The sequence below is a fragment of the Podarcis gaigeae genome, assembly GCF_964106915.1.
Source record: "Podarcis gaigeae genome assembly, chromosome: 4".
Taxonomy (NCBI): Eukaryota; Metazoa; Chordata; class Lepidosauria; order Squamata; family Lacertidae; genus Podarcis; species Podarcis gaigeae.
In genome coordinates, this window is record NC_139677.1 from 25,029,860 (window position 1) to 25,048,939 (window position 19,080).

General features: G+C 42.0%; 1 protein-coding gene across 11 annotated transcripts in view; it reads right to left on the minus strand.

The window, feature by feature from the left end:
• The window catches only part of NALCN (sodium leak channel, non-selective), a 198,226-nt gene that overhangs the window by 117,984 nt on the left and 61,162 nt on the right, over positions 1-19,080 (minus strand). For 10 of the 11 annotated variants that reach the window (XR_014563381.1, XM_083735185.1, XM_083735186.1 and 7 more), the window contains 3 exons: positions 7,648-7,790; positions 7,400-7,504; positions 6,074-6,160 (listed from right to left, as the gene is read on the minus strand). Coding sequence is in view for 10 of the 11 variants with exons in the window: in XM_083735185.1 (XP_083591311.1) it covers positions 6,074-6,160; positions 7,400-7,504; positions 7,648-7,790 (335 nt within the window). In the remaining variant the exon portion in view is untranslated. Of the gene's footprint in view, positions 1-6,073; positions 6,161-7,399; positions 7,505-7,647; positions 7,791-15,397; positions 15,435-19,080 lie in introns of those variants that run through there. The other variant, XM_083735192.1, reaches the window with a different exon arrangement.

Here is a 19,080-nt window from a genome sequence, read left to right on the forward strand (position 1 = left end):
GTGCCCCTTTCCTTTCATGTATGAACTTACACCATATTTTGAACTGCTTGGGTGGAATTACAGGATCTCTGACAGGCCTGAAGGCTATTCTTTCCCAACTATGCATGCCCTGTTTGGGAATTCCCCCACTTACATGATTAAGAATTAAGGGAAGCAGATAGGCCAATCACCATTCACATGTAGGGGAGGCATTTTGCAGAGCTGAGCCTATAAGTGGAGAACCCTGCATGTTCAGGACACCAGGCACCTCTCTACAGAAATCTCTTAGTGCTGAGTGGGAGATGTTGGAAGGAAGTGATGTCAAACCCTAGCTCTCTAGTGTTCATGCTGCCCATGGGAGAGCTAGAGAGATCCCTAGAACGCAGTTTGAAAAGCAATTATAGATGTTAAGTTGTACAATTAGAGTATTTAAGATCTGATTGTACTCTAGGTCAGGAAACTTGAGAAACTGAGAGTTGCTTTGTCTTTGTATGGAGAAAATCAACCTTCCTGTCGCACAATAGGAATTTTGTAGCCCCCCCCCCAATAAATCATGGAACACTATTCTGATGTGTAAGAAATGGCAAATATAGTTCAATCCAAACACAATAAATAAGCACAGTATGGAGATGATGTTAGTAAGCTAGTTAGCATTCCCTCTTCTCTATCATTAGGTGAAAGCTGTTGTTTTCAAAGGACTACACAGGTGATTTGAAAGAAACTCCCTGTTTATTATTTTTAGGCTTGTGGTATATACTACTTTCATTTTATTCTGCACAGATTCATAGAGTAGTCTGCAATCTTCGGGTGGAATGGGGTCTGTTGAACTTCAGACAATGTGTATTTTTTTATTTATCCAGACCCTGGGTGAAATCATTTTATATTAGTGGGCAGAGATTGCCAGGGGAACTGTTAAGGTATATTGGAAGTTTCTGGAACACAATAAAAATGAGGCAAGTTGGCCCCATGTTACTTCTCTGGAAAAATTCCATAAAAAAACACCAATAAACAAGTTGGTAGATTCTGTCTTACAGAGCCCATTACTACTGAACATCAGCTTAATCTAACTATAGTGGCACAGACATAGCACAGGTGAAAAAGATTGGAATCAGAGCAAGCCCAATGAATTTCAGAACTGTTATTTGTTGTGAAAGGGGAAGAGTAATTTCAGTCTCCCCTCTACTTCTGCCATAATAGAATTCTGAAGAAAATAGAATGTTATCTGGTCCTTACGCTCTCTCCTCAAACTGAGGACTCACCTCTCACTCCTTCAGTCTATCACAACGTAGCTGAATCTTTTCCAGCTGTGCTGAGCATGTTGTGCTGCCCAGCTTCTGGAATCCTATGCTAGCATACTGCAACTTTTTACCTCAACACAGTATTCCTTGTCATATATGCAAAGTGTACACACTGTAATTCAGTCAGTCAAAATCACAACATCTTCTCTACTGTTATGTTACTTCCATTATGAAAAGCATGAGGTGTTTTTTTAATGAGTACCCTGCCAATTTTTGTTGTTGTCAAACGACAAGTTTTGATGCAAAACGTGAAACTCGTGGAAATTTAGGCTCTGCCCAAATTTCACCTTTACCCTAAAATACTCGAGCTATAAATAAACCAAGTCATTTCAAAACGATTTAAGCCCTTAGGTGCCACCACATTTCACAAATCAACACACAAAGAGCCGAAAACGATGAACATAACTCTCCTACAAACCCTTTAAACCCAAAATTCAGTTCAAGACTATTCATTCCCATCGTAATTCATATGGCATTTCTGGAGATAAATGGCTGGGCAAGGAAGCCATGCAGACACTGGCACTAATCCAGGTGATAAGTAAAATTACTAGCTGTTACAAGACTGATACAAAACTCCCTGGAAAGGCTGCTCAATGCCTTTCTCCATGTCTTTATCATGCCATGCATATTCTACACATGTTATAAAAAAAGAATGTATATTCAGCAAAAGAAACAAAAAAAAAAGGGGGGGGGAGAAAAGTAATAATGAATACCCCCCTGTTATTTTGGACTCTTAACAAGAGTAGAAACAATGAAACAGAAAGCATGCCTTTTGCACAGGATTAAAAGAATGTGCTATTTCCTGCAGAGTTGGGAAAGAAAGCCTCTGAAACCTGGCACTTAGGCTAACTGTTTCCATGAGACAGAGAACTGCACACAGTGTAACAGCAGGAGCAATTTATGGTACGCAGGAAGAAACCAGAAGTTAAAATACGCTATACCAGCGACAAGAGCAAGAGCAAATAACTTATCCAGGCAAGTTCCCTAATAGGAAGAAAGCACATAATTAATTAAGAATTAGCTTGCACACTCGCAAACCTCCTGGATGCCATAGGCAACAAGAACATAAAGTGGTACCTTGGGTTACATATGCTTCAGGTTACATACGCTTCAGCTTACAGACTCCGCTAACCCAGAAATAGTACCTTGGGTTAAGAACTTTGTTTCAGGATGAGAACAGCGTGCTCCGGCGGCGCAGCAGCAACAGGAGGCCCCATTAGCTAAAGTGGTGCTTCAGGTTAAGAACAGTTTCAGGTTAAGAACGGACCTCCGGAACGAATTAGGTACTTAACCCGAGGTACCACTGTAGTCTTAGGAATATAGTCAGATTCAGCGACAGCTTGCGACCCGCCCTGAAAATATTAATTACCTGCAATCACATTTTCCATGATGCATTCTAAGGAAAAAGACCCATCTTTAGAATGAAACATGAAATATATTTGTGCAGCTGACTGAAGTTTTCAGGGGAAACAAATGATCGTTTTAATTAACTAAATAAAGCTGCCTCGTTATGGTGGATAGATGCATGTGGATAGAGGGCCTGAGTTGTGCAAGGGCCCCTGGAGGGTGAGACATAAGAAAGGGAGTCCTAGCTCCTATGTGCAGGGCACGTTTGACCCAATTGTTCTTCAGAAGTCAGTGTCAACCACTCATGTATACAGAAGAGAGCCAAGGGATGTGGGTAGGGGCAAAGTCTGCTTCCTGCCTCTGATGGCTCTCGCGACTAGTGAGGGGCAGGTTTTACTCAGTCTCAAAGCGACTCCAAGCAGCTTTCTCAGACATGCTAGGGTTATGCTGGGGACTGTTTTAACAGAGACATGACTCTGAGGGACAGAAAGAAAGTGTCCACCCTCACTAGTACCCAGGATGCCCCCCTCCCTGAAGATATTTCCTCTCAATAGTTGCATGTGCAAAATTCCCAGTCTGCTCCACAAACTCCTCTAGATTTAAAACAGTTTGGGGGTGGGGGAGAAATGTGAAGATTTGGCCCGCGAGAAAGTTAAAGTTCATGAAACCACCCATTAGTATATATAGGGTCCTACCTCCAACAGAGCAGAGACACAAAAATTGGAATTATCTGCTATTGCCCTTGTATTATGGAATGCCTAGCCCCCTGTCAAATGTGAAGCAGCAACCATCAGTTGCTTCGGATGTCCTGTAAAGGCTAACCTTTTGCACAGATTGGACCCTGCTTTATTTATTTGAACCCCCCCCCCAATTCCTGTTTTATTTGCTTTTATTTGTCTTTACGTGCTTTAACGCTGGTGTTTTATTGGTTTCTGGTTGTATTTTTCTTGTAATGGTACGGTTTGCTTTGATATTGTACATTGCTTAGAGAGTTTAAAAATATTATGTGGCTTACTGATGCTTTTAAACAAACACATAAATAACTTATTGAAGAGCTCTCAGGCCAAATCTCCCAGCTGCTTTTTCACTTTCGTGCAATTTCATTCCCCCTTCTTTCCCACCCACCCCCTCCCCACCGGTACTGTATTACCTTGGCTACCACCTGTAGAACAAAAGCTGAACCAATGATTATCAAGGCTATTTCCAAGAAAACACGTAGCAGGTTATTAGAATACTGTAATCCTGCTGGGTTTGTGCTTTGAGGTGCCCCTGTTTCATCAGTGACCACTATTCCCTACCATGCAAATAAAAGCAGAACCCGGCTTCGTCAGGCTGTGAATGCATTCGCTTCTGTAAGCAAAGTTTCCTGCACGTACGCACTGTTTATCTCTGATTTGTGTTTGTATATGGCTTGAGCAAAGAAATCATGCAAAAGCAAACACTAGAAAAACATTGTCAGCGTGCATTAGTTAAGACTTCGGCCTTGTCTCTGACAGTTTTCTAGCATCTGAGGCAATTTGAGGCCGTTATAATGTGCATCTAACCTGCAGGTGCTCTAGAGACACCCAGAAATCTTCGTAACCACACAGTCCTTGATAGAAAGGAAATTGCAGCTGACACAGGTGCAATGTTCCTTCCTTTCCCTGCTCGCTGTAACGCACCGCACAGGCCTGGTATCACCATGTCTTATCCACTGGCAACTACTGGGTCTACAACACAACAGGAATGCCCACTGCTATGTTGATGGTGCATTTTCAGCTACAGCTCTGATCTTATGGAGGCAAGTGGCAGTGTTAAGCAGCCACCATTTTAATTTACCGCGATACCTACTGCACAGAATCATGCCCTTGGGGATCCATCATTTTAATTCTAGTGGGGTCTACCCTTTTAAGTTATCACCATTTCCCAGAATGATGCTATATTAAGGGCATTAGGGAAAAATTAAAAATATGGTTGGTTGGAATTTGGAGCATTGTAGGCAGGAACAATCTGAAGAGGAGAACATATCTTACCCAGGAGGCAAAGAAGCTCTCTAGAATTCTTAATCTCCATGCCACAGATGCTCTCATGCTGTTTCCTACCCCTGCTTTAAGAATAAGGTTTTATTGAGTACAGTATTTCCAAAACTGGGCGGTTTTCAGATAGGTTTTACTGAGAGCAGACCAACTGAAATGGAAAAGATGAAGTTAGCTCCATTAATTTCAGTGGGTCTACACTGAGTAATTTTTTTCCTATATGCTCAGTAATACATTTACAGCTGCATGCTGGAACAATTCACAAGAATTATCAGGTATTTTATTATCCTGTATCAAATTTGAAATGGTACCTTAAGAAATGTCCTCATCACCACAAATGTCCGGAACACCCCCCCCCCCGCCAAGTTTTGCAGTTGTTTGTTATAGTTTTGGTTACGTCTTTACGAAAATAAAGCTTTACTATTTGGCCCATTTTTTTCCCCCATTTTGAAATGGAGGTCTGGGGTATTTCAGATATGTACCTGCATTGATTGCAATATGAATTTGTATTTGCTGACATCACTTTGGAAATTTGTGTTCCTAGCTGGAAAGGTTCTTGACTGGCCTACATTCAGGCCTGGACCCACCCACGAAGGAAAAACAGCCAAGGATGTGTTTCTTAGGAGATTATGCATCTTGATCATAAGCAGAGACATATTTCTTGGATGCTACGCTTATTGATTGAAGAATGAGCCCGCTGGACAGTGTGCACAATTCTGCCAAGATAAACATATAATCTGGGAGACTATGCATATTATCTGGAGAATATACAAAGATACACTCCTTTCCTAAGACCTATTAGAAATTATGGAAAGTGCACAGAGTGCGCACAAAACCCTTTAAAACGTGAACATTCCACAAGCCTCTTTTGACAAAAGGTATTCCCTCTTCACAAATGGATTGTGTTAAGTTGTGGGTGAACATATCAGACAACACAGCAATTCTTCAAACAGCTCTTATTTATTCACAGGCCAGAACAGACCTGAACTGAAGGGTTCAGCTAGCCTGCTTATATAGAGCTTCAGTGCAACGTAACTGTAACAACTTTCTGTAACTATCCAATCACTGAACGTCACTTTCGATCCCTTATTTGCATATGTGGACCTGAACTATCTACAGTATCCCCCTGCTGGCCCAGGGTGAGAACTTCAATACATAACAGATTGCGTGCACATTCTGCTTAGGCAAGGTGAATGTATAATTGGACTAACTGTTGTGCACATGAGCCATTCATTTCACATTACACCTAACATGCACAGACATATGAAAGGTACAACAAATCTGGCAAGTAAATACTAAATTTAGAGCTGTTTCTGAGTTTCCGTTGTGGTCATTTTCCCACTTGCTGTCTATATTTGAAAAGAAACATTCCCACTTGGTTTGTTGCACTGGTATCTTTGTTTTTTTAAAAAAGAATCATCAGCATTGCCCTACCTGCAAACATGCTGGCGCTCTGCCCTGAGGCTTATTCACATCAACATCTACTAGCTGCCATCCTCCTGTAGCATCTTCATGAAACATCTGGAGGGGGGGAAACACTTGTCAGAAAGCACTTGTCAGAAGCGATTTACGTGCTCATATATACAAACAAAACTAGTGATATGTTTGGGCTTTAACTCTATTGTGCCTAGTCTTGCATTTCAACTAGCACTCCTTTGAAAGAAAGCTATTCCTATTGCAGGGAATGCAACTGAGATTCCATTGCTTTCATACTGTAATTATAGAATTTCCTTCCCAGGAAGGCATTCCTGACTGGTTAAAACCTCTCCTCCTAGCTTCTGAATTTTTGGCTTATTTGGTAGTGTTTTGAGATACTGACTGATATTGTAAAGTTGACATTTTTATTTTACCCCTTTTAATTTATTTATTTTTTAAAAAGAAAGAAATTGCAATAGCAACAATGAAAGGAAAGAATTAATAAGAAATCAATAATTAAAGTTCCCGCCATTGTAGGAATAGAAACTAACATCAGGGAAACTAAGAGCAGCTGCTCAGGGTACAATTAAAAGTTTACTTGCCAAAAGTCCTCCTGCTGCAACCAACAGGAAGCAATACTATTAGCAGGAGCTACGAACAGGAAACTCTTAATTAACACTGGAAAAGGACCTTTATTGAATGAGACTTTCTTGCGAGTAAATGTTATGGAAGAATCTTCGCCAAAGTGAAGATCATTTTTAGATAACACTGCACTATGTTACGTGTTCTGCTGTGTGGAAACTCTGTTTTAATTTCACTTCCAGATAATTACAAAAAAGCAATGCCTCAAGGGATTCAGGAAGGAAAGCAACAGGATTTTGTCTGCCACCAACATCTATCTCCGGAGAGCTTTGGATTGCCAAATTGTAAATGCTGTTTTAGTGAATTAACAGGGATTGGCTTATAGAAGAGTTTGGATTTGATATCCCGCTTTATCACTACCCGAAGGAGTCTCAAAGCGGCTAACATTCTCCACAACAAACGCTCTGTGAGGTGAGTGGGGCTGAGAGACTTCAAAGAAGTGTGACTGGCCCAAGGTCACCCAGCAGCTGCATGTGGAGGAGCAGGGAATCGAACCCGGTTCACCAGATTACGAGTCTACCGCTCTTATCCACCACACCACACTGCCTCTCTCATTACAAGCAATGAACCGCACAGGCTTTGAATTCAAATGCTTCATTTGCATCCTACACCTAAGTGTTTCAATACATTGGTAAGCACACAGTAGGACTAAGCAAGAATTCACACACCTCAAAGCGAATTTTAAAAATTAGCAACATCTACCTGTGTCGTAGCTGTCGAAGTTGTACTGCTCCTGGATCCCCACATCTGTTGGAACTGCACTCGGATTTCAGCAAATGTCTCAATGATGACAGCAATAAATACATTCTACAAAAAGAATAATATATATATATTTAAAAACAAAATTTTACAGTGAAGCGCAGAGGTGGAAGCAGTGGGTCGGTGGGGGAGTCCCACTCAAACATGCTTTATATTCTGATCGGGTGTGTGTCTGATCAGGTCTACAGTACCTTAACAAGCCAAGCAAGGAAGAAAATTAAGGTGATGAAATAGAAGTAAGAGCGCCATCGGGGGAAGCTGTCGATTGCTCGGTACATCAGGAAGACCCAGCCTTCTTGAGAAGCAGCTTCGTAAACAGTAAAGATGCTTGTACCTGTAAATGGAAAATAAAATACATATGCAGTGCAAATTAAAAGGAGCATTTTCAAATATCAGCAGTCAACACTCCTTTCCTTCATTTTCCTTTCTTGCCATTAAACAAGCCTCTACACAAAAAAGAGAGCCAGCAGAGTTTTCTATTATTTTTATGATTAGCTTTCAGCCGTTGCAATATTACAAAGCAAAACATTTGATCCCTGAAGACATATGCATGTATGTGTGGGTGTGTTCAAAGCGCATAAATAGCCATGACCAGAATATGCCCTTCTTCCTAAGTCAGTGGTATCTTTGTGTGTGTGTGTGTGCTTGAGCATAATATGCAATTAATGTAAGAGCAATTTTACACTTTGTGGCACACATGCAGTTGTTTGCCACTACCCCAAAATGCAGCACAAACTTTCTTTTACAACTGCTAGAATTTTCTAGTAACTGCAAAACTAAGGCACATATAATGAACTAGATAATGTACATGCATTATTTTATTTGCTTGTCTAATGGTCCAACTTTATCAGCTAAGTTGCCAGAAAAGTCCTTGTTAAGAACCAGTTACATCAATAATGCAACATCAGTTATGGATATGCTTGTGTTAATATCACTGCTGTGTCAAAACCGAATTCAGGGCATTTCACCAATGGAGAAATGTGGATTTTTTTGCAGTTTACCAAGAGAACAGTTACTCTCCCACCCAGATGCAAGAGAGTTGCATGACACAATATTGAGAAAGAAGAAACAGCGTGAAAGAGGCAAAGATAATCCTACAAATCCTACAAAGTTTATCCCATCTTCACAGAAATGTCACAAATCTATATGTCTTAGATTTGATTAGCAAAATTATACTCCACTCATACTTTAAGTCCATCATACTTTTTGGCCACATGGACACATTTGCAACTGGAGAAACTGTTTAGGACTCTGTAGAGACCAACCCAGGCCCTGCTTCCTGACCTGTGGCAGAACTGGTATAGGATCTGGGCTTCTTCTACTACAAGGAGTCAACCTGCAAGATGCCCTTGCCTCCTACTGGTGGGAGAGGCAATCCCAAAGGGTCTCAAACACTCTCCTTACTCTATCAGATATTAGAGTTTAGTATTATGTCAGAACACTAACCTTCCTTTTCCTCAACTGCATTTAATCAATTAGATATTTCATCTAATTGCCTTAATTTAATTTAATTATTTAATTTAATGTTGCATCTTTTCCTATACATTTCAGAATCAAAAAGAAAACAAAATCTTAGGCCCTGATGTGTCTCCCCTGTGTACCATTGAGCCAAAAAAGGGGATCTATTTAGTTTCTTTTTTAAATAAAGAGCAACATCTCTACTGGCTTATATTGCAGTGGCTAAAACATGGTCTGTGGGCTCCCCTATCTGGCCCCAAGGCAATTACTGATGACTCCCCAAGGCCTCCAACAATTTGGCAGTGGCTGATTTATACACACACACACACACACACACACACACACACACACACACACTGTTTTCTTATGTTTCTCTTCTTTCCTCTCTCTGTCAACACCATGGAAAGCTAAGCACCTCTTTGGCAGCACTGAATGAAGCGCCTCTTGTCTCTCTGCCGCCGCCACTGAGGACAGATCAAGAGTGCTCCAGAAACTGGAAGAAACACTCTGATCTGCTATGATGGATCCGAAGCCATTTCCAGCACTAGGAAAAGGTTGAGAGGAGTCCTTCCTCTTTTGGAAGTTCTCCCATTCTGTTGTCAATGGCTGCACTGGGGAAAGGAAAGGCGGGGGCAGTTGTATCATTCTTCCTCTCTGCTTTCAGCTCAGGGGAGGTCCACACCAGAAACAAAACGTCTGGCATGCGTTGGGGCCAACAACATGTACCACCAAGCACTGACCACCACTGAACAGAGACCATCTGCATATCTCTGTGCATCTGTATGTATGTGTGATCTACATACGTGTGTGTGTGTGTGTGTGTGTGTGTGTGTATGTGTGTGCCCGGTATGCTTTTCTTACTGGATGTGTATGTACACAAGAGTCTGAGTGAAAGCGGACCACTTTGATCACCCCAACTTTTTCTTTGGCTGCACCCACCATTGCCTGTAGTCCTTGTTAACGTTGGCCAACAGGGAATTCAGCCACCAGCCCAACAAAGGTTATGCACTTTTCAAATTACATCCGGATTTTAAAACCTATAAATCATATTTTCCCCCCTTTCTCTTCTCCCATGTTTCTTTTTAAATCACATCATTTTCACTTACATTCCCCTCCCCGCCCCCCGCCGCAACCCCCCCTATGCAATCTTAAAGTTAATCTTTCCTCTTGTGGCAACAGCCTCTTAATGTTTCTGTCGAGAGCAATTAAAATAAATGGTCCCAAATTGACATTTGTGATATGAAGTATGACTTCAGGATGGAGGATGTGATTTGGGACTGGTGGAGCGTTAAAAGCATGCCATAAAGTGGCTGAATAGTTGTGCGTCAGAATGCCAAATCAAAAACCCTCTGCAAGTATTCCGACATTCTTGAAAATATTTTCTTTAATGATGACATTTGAAAAACAGTGCCTGCCATTTTAGAACAGGAGTTATTATGTTTTCAATATCTCCTACTCAGGCCTTGCTTCTTTTCATTCTCATGATGTTCTTGCATCTACTTAAGGAAGCTGTCTGACTAAAGGGGAAAAAATATATGACAAACATCTATTGTGAAGGTGAAGCATCCCTGTAATGGTACCCATCTATTACAACCTGTCCATCAGTTCTACTCCTGTATCCTGGGGAAGGGATGAAAATCTCTCACCCCCAAGCTCATCATATTGTTTGAGCATAATTAAATATGGGAGGTTTTATTTCTGGATATGTAGGCAGACTTTGAAGCTTCAAGGTTTTAATTACTCTTAATTATGGTGTCAAAGAAATCACTAGGGATTTTTACTGAGCCCTGCAATCCTCCTCCTTCTCCTCTCAGATGAAGTTCAACAGCTGTTATAGAGTTACAGAAAAACAAATGCAAAATTGGAAAGCTTGGACATTCAAACACACGAGAGAGAGTGAGCAAGGGAGAGAGAAATCGAGGCTTGGGCTTTCCCACATTTTAATTAAAGCAACATACGATGACAAACTGCATAGATTTTAAATACTGGAATGAAAGTTGTGCTCAGGTACATAACAGTAGCTCATCACTGCTACTGCTTCTATCGCAAGATCCCTTAGCACCTTCGGATATTACAAAAATATTACAGAGAAACTTGCGAAGGCCACCATTAAATCCCTCTCTCCCCAAATCAATCATAAACATCTAACTATTTCAGCAGGTTTGTGAACTTCAGTGCTGACCTCTTCCTGGTGCCCTTAACAGCAGAAACTATATAATAGAGAGTTCTTAAAACTTCTTGTTTCAGGTTACCTCTGTGACATGGACAACTTTGCTTGTAAATTTTTAAGTGTACTGGCGGGTGTCAAAGGAACAGTAAGAACTCATAAAAAGGTTAGCAATGGTTGCCTGTAGAGCACTTCTATATTTTCTGCAGCTACTGTACATTCAAGAACACTTATATGCACACACATCTAAGAGTCTTGATTAGGCAAGACCTCCCAATGTGCGCCTGAGTGTTTTAGATGCATGTCTGTCATTCATACTTTGGCCCAGTTTACACACAATGATAAACCATTGTTTAATATAAGCTATGGTTTAATGGGCGTGATCATTCTTCTCCTCCCCAGCTATTGACTGTGCCAAATAAGCCTCTGGGAGGTCTGAAACAGCTGTGTAAAACTGCATCTGCTGCAAACCTGACTGCGACATAAATTAGGGATCTGCTCCCAGTGCACCAAGTTAAACCTTTAAAGAAGCAAAACAAAACATATTGGCCAAGATATCAAAATAAATACCTAGCAACTAAAAGCCTGCTTGCTTTTGTTTTTCTAACTGCCCATATAAATGAACAGACCCACCCAAACTTTCCAACCTGATAACCCCATAACTGTCCTTGGAAAACCAGGACATCCCATTTTGTGTGTGTGATCTCGCCCTGACAAAAGCACTTTTTCTGAAGTGGCAAACTTGCTTTGTTCCCCAAACATGTGTTTTTGGGTGCCATGCTCTCATGCAAGACCACGGCCCTGAAAAAAAGCTCATTTTGGGGACCATGACCTTGTGCAGGTCACATGACTCGGCCAGGCGTGCACCCTGGAATACACACATCCCAGTTTCGGGACTGCCCTGGAGATGATGGCAATCATTGCATACATGTTGGCAATGAGGACATGTTGGCAATGATTTCTAGATTTGATGTGGCAGCACTGATACGGCCCTCCCACCTGCAAAGGAAAACTGAAAATCTGATAAAGCCATTCTAATTAGAAATAAAGGTGGTACATTAAGAAAGACTCCATGCTGACTCCTCAATGTGTGTGGAAAAGCACTGGGAGATGGCAGCAACAGTGGCGTAGCGTGGGTTGTCAGCACCCGGGGCAAGGCAAGTAATTTGCACCCCCTAACCCGTGGATTTGCGCCTCCTAACCCATGGATTTGCGCCTCCTAACCCATGGATTTGCGCCCCCTAACCCTAACCCCCAGATGTTGCGCCCGGTGCGGCCGGCCCCCCCTGCACCCCCCACGCTACGCCACTGGGCAGCAAGCAACACAGGGGGGCATAGTCTTTTCAATGTACGGTACTTTCATTTCTCACATGGTTCATATTCTGTGGGAGAAACTATTCTAAAGCAACTGCAAATTTGTGCTCAGTCCAGAGGAAAACAAAGCTACAAAGCCTTTTTAATGAAAAGGACATTCAATAACTGCCCAGGGTAAAATAGGGGGACCCGATTCCCTCAATAAAACCCACATTAGCCTCAAAGGATATGAAGAAGCAAATGATTTAACATGGTTTCCTCCTATAAGAAAAATGAATATAATAAAAGCAGAAAATTTCACTTGGTTTTTGCTAGCTGCGGGGGGAAAGAGGGTCAGATTATTTTCTCTGCATCCTGACATAGATCAAGTGCACCACAGAAAAGTATAAAATGAAAACCAAATGTGCACACATGCTAGATTTCTTTAGAATACAAATATTCATACCCTTTGGATGTGTTCTTTCACACCCACTATTAAAGCAAGATTGCTATTTAACTCAGGAAGCGATATGAGTAGAAAAATAGTGGATAGATGGTTATGGGGGAACAGGACACAATGGAATTATTCACGGTTTGTAATGTGTTATACAAAATAATTGGTTTTGAATCATGTACATCTTCAGGAGTGTTTGGTTTAATAATTCCTCACTCACATCTTGTGCTTTTACAACTTTTTTCTACTCACTAGGGTTCATCAGCGTTGATGAAAAATAGTGAACAGACATTTACCACACACCAATCCGCACGAAACATTTTCCACAACAAACATTTAAGCCGTGATTCTGTATTACGAAAAGGAGCTCTGAGTTTCATCCCCTCTCCTTCCCTGGCAAACAAAGATTAGAAATTTCCAGGACCAGTTTGTGCCTAAAGTTTGTTGTTTCATCTAGAAGAAGAAGAAGAAGAAGAAGAAGAAGAAGAAGAAGAGGAGTTTGGATTTGATATACCGCCTTTCACTCCCCTTCAGGAGTCTCAAAGCGGCTAACATTCTCCACAACAAACACTCTGTGAGGTGAGTGGGGCTGAGAGACTTCAGAGAAGTGTGACTAGCCCAAGGTCACCCAGCAGCTGCATGTGGAGGAGCGGAGACGTGAACCTGGTTCACCAGATTACGAGACTACCGCTCTTAACCACTACACCACACCTTGGTTTGTGATCACTTATAAACCAGGATCACAAACCAAGCTCTGTAATCATGGTTTGTAGGGAACTACAAACATATTTTGCCTATTTAGATAAATGGCGAACTGTGGCTTGCCACAAAGAGGCAACAAAAGTTTTTTATCTCGGTATACAAGGGGAAGAGGGAGAGGGTGGGCAAGGGGAGAAAGAATGAGTACTGGGCTCACATGCCTTCTCAGAGACCAAATCATGGCTTGGTGTTATGTCAAAATGCAACATTATTAAAGGCAGTATTATTATTATTATTATTATTATTAGTAGTAGTAGTAGTAGTATTAGCAATCAAAAACAAAAGAACAATACAAAACGAACACTTAAGACACATACTTTTTTATCTAGCTTGAATGACCACACCAATGAACAGAATGAGTCTAAATAAATGGGAAGATTCCTGTCTGAGAATACTGAACCACCACAGCTTTCCCTCCCTCTCTTCCTGCCATCCCCACTATTTTCTTTCCAGTAAATTGTTATCGCTTTGTCTTGTACTCTTTCCTTCCTAGCGCACAGGATAACCTTGGGGATAATAACTGCTTTGAGGTTATATCCTGGGGAAGGTGACAGAGTTATATTTAATTTCCTTCCAAAGTGAGAATGCTGAGACTTCCTCTCTTGACAGACATTTTAGGCCTTCCCTGCGTTGCACATGACAAAATGGAGGTTGAAATTTCACAAATGTATTTTCCATCAAAAGGGGTAGAGGTGGGAACTATCTCTGAAGTAGGAAACTTAATTTCAGAAGAAGAACAACAAACAAACCAATGACCAGGACTTAGAGTCTCAAGTATACTGGCATCGTCTTAGATTTAAGTTCCTAAAGGGGAGTAGTGGGATCTCTTATTTATAGGATTCCTTTTCAGAGGTGAAAATAGAAGAGACTGGACTTATATAGCTGCCCATTTTGGCAATTATTTGGGAAAGGAGAAACCCAGGAATTAATGTGGCTTAAGTAATTAGGAATGATGAAAAGAGAAAGCCAGTCACCAAGGACGCTACCCCTGCTCAAGTTGCTAGATATTTTGCTTTTTTAATGTTTGATGTTTTGTTGTGTTTTTATATAACGTTGTAAGCCGCCCAGGGTGGTTGGGGAAACTCAGCCAGATGGGTGGGATATAATTTTGTTAAAATAAATAAATTAAAGATTATTACAACTGAAACTGCTAGACCCAAATGCATTATTTGCTCTCCCTTAATAATCTAATTGAAAAGTAAAGGGGCCAAGCATTATCTACTAACTAGACTTGACATTGTAGACCCAGGGTATTGATATTCAACCAAGTTTCACTTGCAGTACACCAACTGAACATGACTAAGTTAGGCCCTTTGATTCCAATAAAGGTAAAGGTAAAGGTAAAGGTAAAAGGACCCCTGACCATTAGGTCCAGTCGTGGCCGACTCTGGGGTTGCGGCGCTCATCTTGTTTTATTGGCCGAGGGAGCTGGCGTACAGCTTCTGGGTCACGTGACCAGCATGACTAAACCGCTTCTGGCGAACCAGAGCAGTTCACGGAAACGCTGTTTACCTTCCCGCTGGAGCGGTACCTATTTATCTACTTGCACTTTGACATGCTTTCAAACTGCTAGTTTGGCAGGAGCAGGGACCGAGCAACGGGAGCTCACACCGTCGCGGGGATTCAAACCGCCAACCTTCTGATTGGCAAGTCCTAGGCTCTGGGGTTTAACCCACAGCACCACCCGCGTCCCTTTCATTCCAAAAGGTCTACTCACCACTCCTACTTTTGGGAATGCTAATCTGCCATACAGCTGTGAAACAGGACTTAAAGTGGAGGAGAAATAGCTAATGAACCTATCCCCTCCTACCATTTCCCCCTCTGCAAGCCATCCCTGAAGCTGGATTTCGTCTGGCTAAGAGTGATTCCAGATAGGAAAACAGAAGTAGATTTAGGGGAGCATGACTAGTTCTGCTGCACTGGGTGAGGGGCTTCAGGGAGATCACAGGGGATGCTGCAACTATGAGGCAGAATGAAAGGCAAGGGGGAGGCCACCAAATTTTGGTCTTGCACAGGACACCAAAGTATTACCTTGCCCCCCCTCACTCCATCACACTTCATTGGTTTGAGACCCCAAGGTCCTGCCACTGAAGAGAAACATGGATGGGTAATGCAAACGCATCAGAGGACCAGAAGCCTCCAGCACCCCATTTTTGCCTGTCAAATTATCCCTCTCCTCTCTGCTTTATAACTCTGCAACCAGACCTGTGTTTTTCAAGGCACCTCTAGTTGGTACTTAAGTTCCAGCTGCTTCTTTCTGTATTTCTCTTACACTAATTTCATAGTGCTGGGTTGCAGTAACGAGGCTAGATACAAATCCCACGCTATTTGAAAGCTGAGAAAATGTTTAATGCTTGGGTTCCGCTCCTCTTGAAACAGATAATAGCACCAGCTGAGGGAATATCTGCAAACTCCACTTACTGCCTGATTGTCTAGCAAATATCACCAAACGCTTGCAAAAATGGAACTGTACTGCGGTGAATAGACCCAATTGTTATTAAAATACATGCAGCATATTCTGACGTGCAATGTGGTTGACAGCCTCGATCTTATTCATCATTAGATCAAGGAGTCACAGCCCAACAGTAGAGCACGTGACTTGCATGCAAGAGGCTATGGGTTTGGTCCTTGGCATTTCCCCTTAAAAAAATTCCTAGCTAGCAGGTATGGCAAATACACCCCCCCCTTTAAGGCCTAGAGAGCCTCAGCCTATCAGAGCAGATGGTTCTGTTGAGCAAGCTGGTCCAACCTTTTCATTCATTAAAGGTGCCATCAGATCAGTATTACCTCCCCCCGCCACTCCACCACAGCTCATTAGTAGCCTGTGTAAATGTAAACATTATAGATCATATGTTCTATACCTAGGCCCCTTCTAAAGAACCACTTGAAAGCTGCATCAACATGTGCCTGGGCCCAGGCCAACTAATCCTGTCCTTGGTGTTTCACATGCCAGCATGTCCTGACCCCCTGAATAGTTCAGTTGCTGTCAGGGTCCATGCTGAAGAGGGCTGTGGCGTTTGCCTCCTAGGTGGATCATAAGGAAAGGGTTAAATGAGTGTGATGTGATTGGCCAGTGGGAACCCAAGGGGAGGAGTTAGAGTTAGAGTTAGAGTTGTGTGGAAGTTAGTTGGGAGTTGGAGAAGGAAGAGGGAGGATAAGTCTGTGGGTTGGTCTAGTTGTGTTGTGAGAGAGTGAGAGGAACTGTTAGGTGGAGTCAGATAGATAGTTGGGATAATCAGTTTGAAGTTGTTAGGAACGTATAGGTCAGTAAAGAAACTAAGATTAAGAAACTGCCAAGAAAAATTAACTGAAACCTTAAACTTGTTCATGCTTATAAAAATAAACTTGATTATTTGTTAATGTTAACTGTCTGGACTCCATGTGTACCCGAGAGAAATGGGTTGGTGGCAGCGGGAAAGCAATCACAGTGGTGGCACAGGGATCAATAGACCGTCAAACGTCTGGGGACCCTGTGTGATCGCCACAAGGGCTGCAATGAGGAAGATTTGGGGAGCCACCCCCTTCTCCTGATCCTGAATCTTCCCAGGAGCAGGAGGACAGTATAGATTTGGAACAGTGGTTTGCAGAGGGACACAGTTCAGAAGGCAGTAGCTGGGAAATACTGGATGGGGAACAACTAGCAGAAGAAACTCTAGAAGAGAGTTAACAGATTCACAGTCTCTGGATAGTATCCACCCCACTTCCCCAAAGTCACAGAGGCTACAATCTCAGATTACAAGACACAGGAGTGATAATAGGGACGGAAGGGGGAGTGACCTTAATTGGGAGCACCGCCATTCTGGTTAGACACTTTCTTTTGTTCTTCGCTGTGTTTATTAAAGAAACCTACTGGTAAGAATTTCCTTTTGTTTGATCTGCTCATTTATGGCCACGGGGGAGGAAGCTGACTCCCTGAAGCCTGACAGTTGCTTAGAGCACGGTGCTGATAATGCCAAGGTTGCACGTTTGATCCCTGTATGGAACAACTGCATTGCAGAGGGGTGGACTAGAGGATCCTCAGGGTCGCTTCGAAATCTACAATTTTATAGTTCTATGGGTACAGCAGTACATGTGAATGCTTCCATGCAACCAGGGGTGACAAAGCTGCAGGCATGGACAACAGGGAGTGGGGCAAGCCGCCATGTGCCACATTGAGGGCAGGGTGAGTCGGCCTGGTGTCACTCCCAAGTCACACAACAATACAATGTTTGGCCCATTCTAAAAAAGGGCTATTGAATTTTGAAGTACTGCAGTGAATTGATATATGGGCAGCAGCATTTATTCAAATCCCATACAAATTGACTGGGGTTGCTTTTTTCTGTGGAATCTGCAAAGCTTATGATGGGTGCATTTATATTCAGAGCTATTTTTCTAGAAAAAGAGGTTCCAGAACTCAGCCTGACCACCCCACTTATTCTGCTATAATGGCAATGGCGCCCACCTGAGAGGGGCGAGAACTGAGTTCCAGAGAGTTCCAGCTGAAGAAAAGCCCTGTTTATTTTTTGTTGTACATCATCCTAAAATATTTTGTATGAGGGGCAGGCGCTCTCTCTCTCTCTCTCTCTCTCTCTCTCTCATATTAAGTATATTCTGCAGAGCTGAATGTTATATTTAATTACAACAGAAAATTAAAACATAATAAGATATATTCCACAAGGTTTAATCTTAGGCCAGCACATAACAGCTCAAACGCTGTTGTCAAAGGACATATGGCTCTCTAGAGAAATAAAATAAAATGCCGCTCTTCTCAAAACATAGCTTTTAAAACTTCTTGAGTGCCACTAGGTGGCGATCACGTTCTTTATGCACAAAACAGAATCCATGCCAGTGTTTCAAGATAAATGGAATGGGGTTAATCATTATTCTTTTGGTGTTTGGGACTGATGCCAGATCTCTCCTTATGAACTACAACATTATTTAGAAAAGTTTTCCTATTTTTAAAAAAATCCCTCAATGTGGGTTTTGTTTTTTTGGAAATATTGAATCGCCCACAGCATGCTGAACCATGTTCTACCATGGGCGTGGTGGGTGGTGAAGCAGCATTGCATGAAATCTCTTACAATCACTAAACATTTTCACATAACAAATAATAAACAGCATTGCCTTGAGAACAACCACCATGTTCTACTACTATATATGGTAAAAAGGTCTTTTAGAGATAGGCTGGCAATACACACAGCCACCATAGTTCTGATAAGACATTTATGTCGCTTGAGTGCTAGCAAGAGAAGATACGAAAATTGTTCAGGATGAGCGAAGTTTCTGCCAGGCCTAATACTGAGAGTAATCACCACTGCCTAAGGAAACAGGGCTGAGGGATGTTTGCAGCAGCCATTTCTGCTATTGGCAGGACTCTTGCTGGTTCCCAATGCATCCCTAATACGTACTGTTGCTTTGTGGGGTTTGGGGCCAAAAATCAGTATATAAATAAACTGTCTCATAGTATGCAATGATTCCTTGCACTGTCTGGGATGAGGGAAGAGAAGAAAATAG